Genomic DNA, 13,033 nt, shown 5'->3' on the forward strand with positions numbered 1-13,033 from the left:
GAAAAGGTGGTAAACATTTGAGGGCTATTTAGAATAGTCTAAACTACCTGGTAAATAAAAACTGATATTAATTTCAACTATTGAAAATCTTCAGATAAATCAATTCACCTGAAAATTTTTGTTAATCATTACTTACAAATATTAGTTCAATTGTACATACAAAATAAAATCTTGCTTTACTTCGAAGAATAAAGCTCAGAGTGTAATTAGCTTTTAAACACCAATTGAGGACATTAAACAAACATTTACTCTAGACCTACTATGTGCAAGACACTTGCTAGGTGTGATGGTGAGTAAAAAATAATCACCTAGTAAGATTAACAAGTTTCATTAGATTTTTGAAAAAGCCATTAACAGAATCTCAATTGAAAACATAATTGCAAAAAATATTTTTATATGAAATTTCGAATAGTACTCCATGATATAGGTGCCATGGTGGTTTTGTATCTATAAAGACACAATACTCATTTATGGTGACATACTAATAACAAAGCTAGTTTCAGAAACACTTCAGTATTTTAATCATACTAGCATAAATATATGGCTCATAATAAACTTTTAATGAAAAAGGTAAAAACTCTTGGGTACCAAATGAGCAAAACAAAAAACAGAGATTCCTCTATGTAAAAGAGGATATATCTGAAAGTCTGCACAGATCATAAGAGAGTGTCTTTTTGAGTTTTTCAACTAATTTATTTAGAAAGAAGTTGATAGACTCCAATGAGGTTTAGCAGATGCAGGAATTCTAATTGCTTTTTGTTTAAAAAACTGAGTCGAAGAGCCAATATAGAATTTTACACACTATGGAAGTCAAGAATCTGAGTTCAGGAAAGTGTATCTAGTCTCAGCATTATAGAAGTATACCTCATATGGATGTAGAAATAGACCTCAGTTTCTATACCCCATTGTAGAAATTTATATATACCTTGACAATGGGTACAATAGACTAAATATAATATGCGCAAACAGAAGGCAAATAAAACTTTAATTTACAAAGGAGATAAATATGAATAGTACTAACCTCTGAAATGAATATGGTTTTAAATATTTCTTTCATAATATCTACTTATGTAAATAATTATGGAAAAGCAAATACAGAAATTTGGTGCCTACCTTAAAGAATAAAGAAAATTATTGGAAGATATATTACCCATAGAGCGAAAATACATCTTCCCATTATAGTAGGGTTAGAGGTTACATCATAAAATACTTTACTTGAGTTTTTTGTGGTTTGCCTCAGATGATTAGTTTGGAGAAACAGATGAGCTAGTACTGAGTTAGCTGCTGTTATGTGAAGCAATGTTTAGAGACAACAGGGTTTCATTTTATCCTAGAGGTACTACATGTACTTTTTTGAAGGATATTTTGAGAATATAAAATAAAATTTTAGGGTAACATTTTACAATTGAAATTGTTCTTTTTCACAAAGTTATTTTATAACTCCTATGGTAATTTATTTTTATATTGCTATGTATTTTAAAAAGCATACTTGAACTTTAACAATTCTGCCAATGTAATTACAAGTTTTATCCATTTTGAGGTAGGAAAATTAGCATATTCAGCCAATTGTTACATATATGACTATATATATATATATATGTCTCACAAAGGACAAATACAACTTTCTCACTGCTATATTCCCCATATCCAAAACAGTCCCCAGTACACAGTAAATGTTGAATAAATATTTACTGAATGAATAATTAATTGTGTATTTGAACTGTTTTACTGTTTTATACTGTCTGCTTTTCTTCCTTTTCGCTTAACATTTTATAGAAATATACAAAATATTATACTTCAGATATACAAGAAAAAGTTTGATATCTGGTACAAGTTAAAATGAAAATGAGTTATTTACACTCATGTTTTTTCTTATAATTTTCATACTCAACATATGTTAAAATCAGTTTTAAATAATTTGAATTATATTTTGTGAACACTTATGTATACATCTTTAACAAAATTTGTTTCAGATACTATTGTTTATATACAGGCTGTTATGAAATAATACATTTTCCCTATTTTTAAAAATTTCTGAAACCTCTTACAAATGATACATTTTTTTTTGTTTTGTTTAGGAAATAGCAAGTGTTTACTTACATTTGTTTTAAGTGTTAAAGAATAGGGCAAGGTACCCATCCTTCTTTACATACAAATTAATTCCTTCACAAGAACTAAGCTCCAATGCATTAAAAATAAAACAAATGTATTTTTAAATAATTTAATGCATTAAGGCTTGGCTGCAGTGTTTGGGAGGGGAAGTTTCACACTGATTTTTAACTCAGAATTGCTCTATAGTAAGAGTCTGAACAGGATTTGGATATTGAGCTGGTATCCTTTGTATAAGGGTGAAGATAAAATATATGGTTAAGATACACAAGACAGTATAGTTTTGTTTGAAGGCCGTTTTAGTTTCATAAATTTTTAAGGTAGTTAAAAAATATAATTATTATATGTCCAGAAATGTATTAATTGTTGTCACATCCCAAAAAAGAATTCACATTATGTAGTCTTGTAGTCACCTTTTCTAAATGCGCTATGTAAATTCTCATTGTTTTAGTGTATATTTTGCCATTACTTTGTATATCTCAGCTTTTAAAACATCTGAATTTGCTATATATGCTCTCATTGTGCTGTATACCTATTATCACTCTTACACAGATTTCTAGCAATTAATTTGAAATAGAAAAACAGCCATGATACCTTTTCTAACCCCCCTTTATCAGAAGAACATTTAGAAGGCTTTTAAAGCCCAAACCATTATATTATCTTTTGGCGACCGACTAGGAGAACTTGGGTTCTCTATGCTTTAGCACTGTGAAAGTGCATCTTCCAGATCAGCACATTTGTAATGCGAATTGCTGATAAAGAACCATTTTGTACCTGCAAGGTATTAATCAAAAGTCATGAATTCGCCTTTTAACTGGGCTTGTCATTTAAACAATCTATGCATAAGTCTGATTTCATGCGAAACTTTTCTAATTAGACATTTTTTGCTTAAACATCAATATTGGGCTTTACGGATGCATAAGGAATAGGCAGACAGTGGAAGATTTTAGTTTTAAAGTGCTCAGCATCCAGCTAATTAATCTATGCAGATAGGCCTAATCCATTTTCCATTTGTTTGTGAGGTGGGAGCTCTCATCTTTCTGCCACTTTTAAATGACCTCACATTTCCAAGTATAAATTTGGAGAAAAGACCCGGATCAGAGGAATCCTCCATCAAAACTGGACGCCACTGTCTGATGGCGGTAATTATGTTTTAGCGACTGACTAGGAGGGCTAGAGTTCCTTCTTCCTTTTGGTGTAATACAACTGCATTTTCCGGATCATCGTATTATATTGCTAATTCCTGATAAACCACCATTTGTCCTGCACACCGAGCTGAGGGGCGCCTTGGCGTTCCCTCTCCGAGTGCAGCCCTAACCCAGGCTTTTGACCTTCAGCCTGGAATACACTTTCGTTTGTCATTGGGGCCCACGTAGTGCGAAAATGGGCGGCAGATTTGGTAGGACTTCCAGCGGGTGAACTTTGGGAAGAGTCCAGGACGTGAATTTAATGGGTGGAGTGGCTGCCGCAGCACTGTGAAGTTAGCGCGGCCAACTGCAGGAAGCCATGCTTCATTACACCCTTCATGGGAGCTGGCACACTCGCCCCACCCTCGTTTTCCACGGGCCAGTCTTGGAGGAAAAGGCCAGCAGGTAGGTTCCCAGGGCACGGAGATGATGCCCCCGGGGAGTCCCCTCTGGCGATTCTGAGAAAACCCCTTCCCAGCCCTGGGCGTCCGCCTCCCCCGCCACCTCCCAGGCCTCTTCCCGACGCTCACACGCGGCCCGCGCCACCAGCGCTGCAGAGGGCGGCCCTAACGTCCCCGCCCCCGCGTGCGCGCCCCCGCGCCCTCGCGTCAGCTCATTCCGGCCTCCGCGCGCCGCCGGCTCCCCTCGCGCCCACCCCCAGCACACCTCGGCGGCGGCGAGCGGCGCGGGGGAGGGGGACGGGGCCCCGGAGGTAGGCCGGGGGCAGCCAACAGGCCGCGGCAGCGCGCACGCAGGGCTAGCCTCGCCCAGGCCTCCTCCCTCACGCCGGCCGCAGGACGGGCGCGCACGCCAAGTGACGCTCGGAGGAGGAAGCGCAGCCCCCTTCCCCTCCCTCGCTGCCCCTGGCCCAGCGGGAGCCCCCCCCTCCCCCCAGTGCGCCTGTGCGGAGGCCCTCTTGATTATGTGTGCCCTCTCCGGGCGCCCGCGTTAGCGGCCGGGTGGAGGTGGGGAGGGAAGACGCTGAGGAGGAGGAGGAGGCGGAGGAGGCGGTGGAGGGGAGGTGGGGGGAATCAGCAAGGACATGGCTCCTGACTCCTGTGCGGAACGTGAGTGACTGAGCGGCAAAGCCCGAGTGAGCGAGCGGTGGGCTGCCGGGCCGGGCGGGGGGCGCCGGGGCGGGCTCGGGGGGCTGTGTGGGGGGGAAGCACTAATCGGCTTGCATGTGTTTTTTAATGGTCCCCCCAACTCCCTCTTAGATGGTCTCTAGCGACCGGCCCGTGTCACTGGAGGACGAGGTCTCCCATAGTATGAAGGAGATGATTGGAGGCTGTTGCGTTTGCTCAGACGAGAGAGGCTGGGCCGAGAACCCGCTGGTTTATTGCGACGGGCACGGCTGCAGCGTCGCGGTGCATCAAGGTAAACACCCAACCGCCCGCCGGGGCGCGCCGGCCTGCGCCCAACGGTCACCGCCGCCCCCACCTGGGCCGCAACCGCCGGCGCCCCCGCCCCGTGCCGCGGCCGCGGGAGGGACGCGGAGGGTCCGCGGCGGGGCGCGGGGGGTGTGGGCCGCGCATGTGGGAGAAAGTGCGTGTGGCCCGGACTGTCATGTGATTCCGCTCTCACTCTCTCAAGTGTCATTCGGCCGCCGCCTGCGCCTGGGGCCGGGGTCTGCTGACTCGGCGGGGCGGGGCAGGGCGGCGGCCGCGCCCTCGAGATCTGGGCCGGGGTGGGGGCGGGGCGGGGGCGGGGGCGGGGGCGGGGGCGGTGCGCGCCCTTCCCGGGGTTCCCGGGGCCACGGGGGTGGGTTTGGGAGAGTGGAGCGCCCTCTTCTCCCCTGGCCTGCAGCCGCCTGTCTGCCGCAGTGTTTGGAGACTTCCTGTGGCGTGGAGACGGGCTTGGGAACGCGGCGCCAGTGTGGGGAGGCTGGGGGTCGCCTTGCCTCTTTAGATGGGGGGGGATGCGGGGCCCGTTGCACCCCGAGCCAGAAGGCTCGGGCGCTACCGCCGCCGCCCGGTAGCTGTCTGCGGAGGAGATGGCGGAGTCCGTTGCTGACCGTGCGGGAGTGGCGGGGCTGCTGCAGCGCCTGTGGGGTGGCCGCGGCAGGCCACCACCAGCCTAGATGGCTGAAGAGGTGGCGGTGCCAAGTCACTTTTGGGGAGCCTCTTAGTTTATTTCTGGTTGTTAACAATTGATGAGGTTTTTGGATATACAAGAAGGCCGAGGACACTAGTAAGATACTTTTCTGGCCTTTGAAGTGGCCGACTTTTCCCCATTTCACGTGGTAAGGAATCCAGGACAAAACAGTCTACATTCTTTTTTGGTGGCTCCATGTCCCTTCGCATTTCTGAATCTGGCATTAAGCGATGCATATGTTTTTAGTAGTCTGTTGGAAAGGACTACCACCAAAAGGGAGACAAAAATTTGAACATGTGCTAAAGTGCATTTTGTAGAGAAACGAATGTCACACTTGGAAAGGGAGACTTTAGAAGCAGTGGTGATGATTCTGAGGTAGTGAACTTATTCTGAGAATGCTGTTTATTCCCAGACTTTTATTTTTTTACTTTTTATTTTGTTGAGACGGAGTCTTGCTCTGTCACCCAGGCTGTAGTGCAGTGGTGCCATCTCAGCTTACTGCAACCTCTGCCTCCTGGGTTCAAGCGATTGATTCTTCTGCCTCAGCTTCCCGAGTAGCTGGGATAACAAGCACACCCTAGCACACCCGCTAATTTGTATTTTTTAGTAGAGACGGGGTTTCGCCGTGTTGGCCAGGCTGGTCTCAAATTCCTGACCTCAGATGATCCTCTTGCCTCAGCCTCCCAAAGTGCTGGGATTACCGGCGTCAGCCACTGCGCCTGGCCCTAGACTTTTAAAGAAGAGCCAAGTTGCATGTCTTGCTTTTTTAGGGAGTGAATACAATGCGTGTCAAACAAGATACTGATTTTAAGGTCATCCCATGTTCATTGGCATTTTGAAGGCCAATGAATTTCTTATGAATTGGAATTTCTTATGAATTGGATGATAAACTATCAAAATTTGATAATTGCTATGTCCCAATATAGAAAATTTTTATTCAAATCTTAAATTTTCCTTCCTAGAAGTACACCTGAATAAAGTTTTTGGGCAATGATGCTGTGTTTTGGACACCTATGCTGTGTTTTTTGACGGATAGAGCATTTATAGTGAGACACATTTTACAAATTCTTTTTTTTTGAGACAGGGTCTCACTTTGTGGCTCAGGCTGGCATGCAGGGTGCTATTACAGCTCACTGCAGCCTTGACCTTCCAAGCCATCTTCCTGCTTCAGCCTTCCCAGTAGCTGGGACCACAGGCCTGGACAACCATGTCGGGCTAATTTTGTATTTTTGGTAGAGGTGGGATTTCACCAGGTTGCCCAGGTTGGTCTTGACTTTTTTTTTTGAGACAGAGTTTTGCTCTTGTTGCTCAGGCTGGAGTGCAATGGTGCCATCTCGGCTCACCGCAACCTCTGCATCCCAGGTTCAAGTGATTCTTCTACCTCAGCCTCCCGAGTAGCTGGGATTGCAGGCATGGATCACCATGCCCAGCTAATTTTTGTATTTTTTTAAGTAGAGATGGGGTTTCTCCATGTTGGTCAGGCTGGTCTTGAACCCCTGACCCCAGGGTGATCTGCCTGCCTTGGCCTTCCAAAGTGCTGGGATTACAGGTGTGAGTCATTGCACCTGGCCTGGTCTGGAACTTTTGAGCTCAAGGGATCTGCCCGCCTTAGCCTCATAAAGTTCTGGGATTACAGGCATGAGCTGCCTTGCCTGGTCCTACAAATGTTTAACTGGAAGTGGAAGTTTGGCTTTTGGAGTTTTAAAAAGTTATACTGAATTTATATTCTGCTGTGATTGTACAGTGGGTAGTACTCTGTTTTGTGAATTTATATTCTTTCTTTCTTTATATATTTTTTTGAGGCGGAGACTCCCTCTGTCGCCCAGGCTGGAATGCAGTGGGGCAATCTCGGCTCACTGCAGCCTCTACCTCCCGGGTTCACGTGATTCTCCTGCCTCAGCCTCCTGAGTAGCTGGGACTACAGGCACTACCACCACACCTGGCTAATTTCTTTTTTTCTTTTTTGAGATGGAGTTTTGCTCTTGTCCAGGCTGGAGTGCAGTGGCGTGATCTCGGCTCAATGAAACCTTCGCCACCCAAGTTCAAGTGATTCTTCTGCCTCAGCCTCCCAAGTAGCTGGGGTTACAGGCACCTGCCACCATGCCCAGCTAATTTTTAAAAAAATTTTTAGTAGAGATGGGGTTTCACCATCTTGGCCAGGCTGGTCTGGAGCTCCTGACCTCAGGTGATCCTCCTGCCTCGGCCTGCCAAAGTGCTGGGATTACAGGCATGAGCCACCGCGTCTGACCTGAATTTATATTCTTTAAATGCTTTCCAATATTTAAGATATTTTCATATTTCTGCCTAGCAAGCTCATGCAAAAGTCTACTTGGTTATTAGTGTTTTTAGAGTTTTAGAAAATTTTCAGTTTTGAGCTAATTATTAACTTTAAAAACCAATTTTAAAACAAGACTGTGATTAGATATGTGATGTATACTTAAGTCATTTGGAGCATTCACATCATTATGTATTTAGAAATAAACATACCTTTTTTTTTTTTGAGATAGGGTCTCCCTCTGTTGCCCAGGCTGGAGCACAGTGGTGTGATTATGGCTCACTGCAGCCTTGACTTCCCAGGCTCAAGTCAGCCTCCTGAGTAGCTGGGACTGTAGGCACATGCCACCATGCCCAGCTAATTTTTTTTTTTTTTTTTTTTTTTAATTTGAGACGGAGTTTCACTCTTATTGCCCAGGCTGGAGTGCAATGGTGCGATCTTACCTCACTGCAACCTCTGCCTCCCAGGTTCAAGCGATTCTCCTGCCGCAGCCTCCTGAGTAGTAGGATTACAGGCATGTGCCACCACGCCTGGCTAATTTTGTATTTTTAGTAGGGACAGGGTTTCTTCATGTTGGTCAGGCTGGTCTTGAACTCCCAACCTCAGGTGATCCGCCTGTCTCAGCCTCCCAAAGTGCTGGGATTATAGGTGTGAGCCACTGCGCCTGGCCTAATTAAAAAAAAATTTTTTTTTTTGTGGAGATGGAGTCTCACTGTATTGCCTAGACTGTTCTGGAACTCCTGGGCTCCAGCAGCCCTCCCAACTCGACCTCCCAAAATGCTGGGATTACAGGCATGAACCATTGCACCCAGCCTTGATTTATTTAGATGAGGTAACACAAAAGAGTTGCATTTAAAATTTTTACTTTTTAATTAAGTAAGCTGTATATGTGATAAATAGGATGTGAACTGTTTTACTTCTCTGTAAAGAGGTAGTTTACTTGAATAGTGACAGGTGGATTAATAGGGCTTTGAAAGGGTATTTGATTTTTCCATAGTTCTTCGAGTCTTAACATTTTAACACATTTCATTTTTCAACAGCTTGCTATGGCATTGTTCAAGTACCCACTGGACCATGGTTTTGCAGGAAATGTGAATCTCAGGAGAGAGCAGCCAGAGTGGTAAGGACTATTTATCAAAAACATTAAACTTTAGTGAGTAGGTTAGGAAATTAGGAACTGCACTCCTGTTGTGGTTTGTGGGGTTGTCAGTCATTTCTTCAAATATCATAATGTAAGAGATAATTTAGGCCAAATATTGACTTGGAGTATTAAACAGATTTTGTAAAACTGAAAAACAAATGGAATCAAGTGAGTATATTTTGGATACTTTGGAAACAAAAATACATAGTCATATTTGGGCTTTGTTAACTAGTTACAGAATCAAGAAAGCTTGAAGAAGTTTGAAGGTTACACTGGCTAATCATAGTTAAAATATAATGGAAATAGAAACATAAGGAAGTTACATTGATAATTCTGTTAGGTTTTGTGTAATGGGGAAAAAACCCAATAATTTTAGTGACTATCATATTCCTTTTACTACATCTTTGGGTGTATAGTTTAACTTCGAACACTCACTGATTTCAGGCATTCAGTCCCTTTGGCAAACCAACATAAAAATCTTTTTTTTTTTTTTTTTTTTTTTTACTTGGGTGGTTACCTTATTTCAGAACTTTTCTAAACCTCTTATAAGAATGAAGGAGGTGCCGGGAGCAGTGGTTCACACCTGTAATCCCAGCACTTTGGGAGGCCGAGGCTGGAGTATCTCGAGGTCAAAAGATGGAGACCACCCTGGCCAACATGGTGAAACCCCGTCTCTACTACAAATACAAAAATTAGCTGGGTGTGGCAAGCACCTGTAGTCCCAGCTACTTATGAGGCTGAAGCAGGAGAATTACTTGAACCCAGGAGGTAGAGGTTGCAGTGAGCTGAGATGGTGCCATTGCACTCCAGCTTGGGCAATAAGAGTGAAACTCTGTCTCAGAAAAAAAAAAAAAAATTACAAACATTAGCTGGGCGTGGTGGCACGCGCCTATAATCCCAGCTATTTGGGAGGCTGAGGCAGGAGAATGGCGTGAACCTGGGAGGCGGAGGTTGCAGTGAGCTGAGATCATGCCATTGCACTCCAACCTGGGTGACAGAGCAAGACTCTCAGGAAAGGAAAAAAAAAAACAAAAAGGAGGTAGGCCGGGTGCAGTGACTCACACCTGTAATCCCAACACTTTGGGAAGCCAAGGCAGGAGGATTGCTTGAGTCCAGGAGTTTGAAACCAGCCTGGTCAACTTAGTCTCTACAAAAGAAAAATTTTTTAAATTAGTTGGGGCTGGGCACAGTGGCTCATGCCTATAATTCCAGCACTGTGGGAGGCTGAGGTGGGCGGATCACTTGGGGTCAGGAGTTTGAGACCAGCCTGGCTGACATGGTGAAACCCATCTCTGCTAAAAATACAAAAAATTAACTGGATGTGGCAGCGCGTGCCTATAGTCTAGCTACTCTGGGGGCTAAGACAGGAGAATCGCTTGAACGAGGGAGCCAGAGGTTGCAGTGAGCCAAGATTGTGCCACTGCACTCCAAACAGAGTGAGACTGTTTCAAAAAAAAAAAAAAATTAGTTGGGCGGGGTGGCTTGCACCTGTACTCCCAGCTACTCTGGAAGCTGAGACAGGAGGATTGCTTGAACCTGGGAGGTTGAGGCTGCAGTGAACCATGACTCCAGCCTGGGTGACAGAGTGAGAGACTGTCTCACAAAAAACACAGTAAGGGAGGTATGTTTATCCTTTGTATCCACAAGCATTTTTCCCATTTGGATTTCTGAAAATATCAGAAATAGATTTTATTTTCATTAGTTATGCAAACCTACCATTTAAAATGTGATAGTTCCTTTTTAAAATCTTATTATATTTATTGATTTATTATTTATTCCAAGACATCTTGTTATAGCAAATTCCTTTCCCTTGGTGTTGATTATGGAATTAGACTGAAGGTAGAAAACAAACATTTTAGCTTCTTTACCTAGGCATATAGCAAAAGCAGAAGCGTTTGTATTTGCCTGGGCAATTTTTGAGCGGTAGAAATAATGGGCTGGGTGCTGTGGCTCATGCCTGTAATCCTTGCACTGTGGGAGGCCAAAGTGGGTGGATGACCTGAGGTCAGGAGTTTGAGACCAGCCTGAGCAACATGGCGAAACCCCACCTCTACTAAAAATACAAAAATTAGCTGGGTGTGGTGGTGTGCACCTGTAATGCCAGCCACTTGGGAGACTGAGGCAGGAGAATCGCTTGGACCTGGGAGGCAGAGGTTCCAGTGAGCTGAGGTTGCGCCACTACACTCCAGCCTGGGCGACAGAGCGAGACTCGTCTCACAAAAAAAGAAAGAAATAATGGTTGAGTAACCTATAAAAATGTGTTGAGTCTCAGAACTATTTTTATTTTATTATTTTGAGACAGTCTTGCTCTGTTCCCCAGGCTGGAGTGGAGTGGCGCAATCATTGCTCACTGCAGCCTTGAAGTCCTGAGCTCAAGAGATCCTCCTGCCGCAGCTTCCTGAGTAGCTGGGACTTACAGGCCTGTAGCACTTAACACCAAGCTAATTTTTTTATTTTATTTTTGAGACAGTCTCGCTCTGTCGCCCTGGCCGGAGTGAAGTAGCGCCATCTCCGCTCACTGCAACCTCTGCCTCCTGGATTCAAACGATTCTCCTGCCTCAGCCTCCCATGTATCTGGGACTACAGACATGCGCCACCACACCCACCTAATTTTTGTACTTTTAGTAGAGATGGGGTTTCACCATGTTGGCCAGGCTGGTCTCGAACTCCTGACCTCAGGTGATCTGCCTGCTTTGGCCTCCCGAAGTGCTGGGATTACAGGCGTGAGCTACCACGCCCGGCCTGAATTTTACTAGAAATGAGGTCTTGCTTTGTTGACCAGCCTCGTCTGGAATTCCTGAGCTCAAGCAGTCCTCCTACCTCAGCCTCCCAAAGTGGTGGGATTACAGGTGTGAGCATCCGTGCCTGGCCAGAGGAATTTTTTTATAGTTCCGATGATATGTTTTGGTTGTGTGTGAGAATGCACTTTAATAGAATTACAGCTGTTATTCTAGTGTGATTTAGCAAATGGAGGATAAAATCAATCATAGAAAGTTTGGGACTTGGTGAAATCTTTATAGCGTTACTCTTTGCCTTTTTTTTCTTTGTATCATGTTACGGTTTGTGGTGAATAGGTCACTACGCAGTGGAACCTATGGTTTATTAGTAAACACTGACAATGAGATGAGGCTGTTCCTGGGGGTGTCACAGTAGATTGAAGGCTGGAAAAGATAGGAAAATAAGGTGGGTATTCAGAGAGAGAAGATAATGAATAGGGAGTGTCAGAATGCCAGCATCATTTGCCTCAAATGCCACTTGTTACGTGCTTCCACTCTTTTATTCTCTCTAAGGACATGGTCAAAGTGTCAGTGTGAATAAGGTAGTTAACTTAAAAGGTGTATTAGGGCTGGGCGTGGTGGCTCAAGCCTGTAATCCCAGCACTTTGGGAGGCTCAGGTAGGCAGATCACATGAGGTCAGGAGTTCGAGACCAGCCTGGCTAACATCTTAAAACCCCATTTCTTCTAAAAATACAAAAAATTAGCCGGGCGTGGTAGTGAGCGCCTGTAATCCCAGCTACTCAGGAGACTGAAGCAGGAGATTCGCCCGAACCCGGGAGGCAGAGGTTGCAGTGAGCTGAGATCGCGCCATTGCACTCCATCTTGGGCAATGAGCGAAACTCTGTCTCAAAAAAAAATATATATATATATATATTAGATGCTGCTGGGTGCGGTGGCTTGCGCCTATAATCCCAGTGCTTTGAGAGGCCAAGGTGAGAGGATCATGCCTGAGTTGGAGATCAGGCCACAAGTTGGAGATCAGCCTGGACAACATAGTGAGACCTTATCTCTACAAAAAGAAAAAAAAAATTAACCACATGTGGTGGTGTACCTGTCCTAGCTATGTGGGAGGCCGAGGCAGGAGGATCCATTGAGCCTGTGAGTTTGAGGTTGCAATGAGCTATAATCACACTACTGCACACTAGTCCAGGTGACAAAGTGAAACCCTGTCTCTTTAAGAAAAAGAATTTTTTGCAGGGGGGCATTTTATTTTAACATCATTTGGTGGGATATGGGTGACATTAAGGTTTTTTTTTTGTTTTTTTTTTTTGAGACGGAATTTTGCTCTGTTGCCCAGGCTGGAGTGCAATGGCGCGATCTCGGCTCACTGCAGCATCCGCCTCCCGGGTTCAAGTGATTCTCCTGCCTCAGCCTCCGGAGTAGCTGGGATTACAGACACCATGCCCGGCTAGTTTTTTGGTTTTTTTTTCTTTTTTGAGTTGGAGTTTT

General features: G+C 44.7%; 1 protein-coding gene across 26 annotated transcripts in view; it reads left to right on the top strand.

Annotated features, from left to right (window-relative positions):
- The window catches only part of MLLT10 (MLLT10 histone lysine methyltransferase DOT1L cofactor), a 222,768-nt gene that overhangs the window by 5,541 nt on the left and 204,194 nt on the right, over window positions 1–13,033 (top strand). For 5 of the 26 annotated variants that reach the window (XR_010146821.1, XM_016962743.4, XM_016962747.4 and 2 more), the window contains exons 1-3: window positions 3,982–4,389; window positions 4,514–4,673; window positions 8,706–8,785. Coding sequence is in view for 14 of the 26 variants with exons in the window: in XM_016962743.4 (XP_016818232.1) it covers window positions 4,514–4,673; window positions 8,706–8,785 (240 nt within the window). In the remaining 12 variants the exon portion in view is untranslated. Of the gene's footprint in view, window positions 1–3,624; window positions 3,702–3,981; window positions 4,390–4,513; window positions 4,674–5,023; window positions 5,539–8,705; window positions 8,786–13,033 lie in introns of those variants that run through there. The other 21 variants (XM_016962744.4, XM_024346251.3, XM_063781465.1 and 18 more) reach the window with 9 other exon arrangements.

The sequence above is a fragment of the Pan troglodytes genome, chromosome 8 (assembly GCF_028858775.2).
Source record: "Pan troglodytes isolate AG18354 chromosome 8, NHGRI_mPanTro3-v2.0_pri, whole genome shotgun sequence".
Taxonomy (NCBI): domain Eukaryota; kingdom Metazoa; phylum Chordata; class Mammalia; order Primates; family Hominidae; genus Pan; species Pan troglodytes.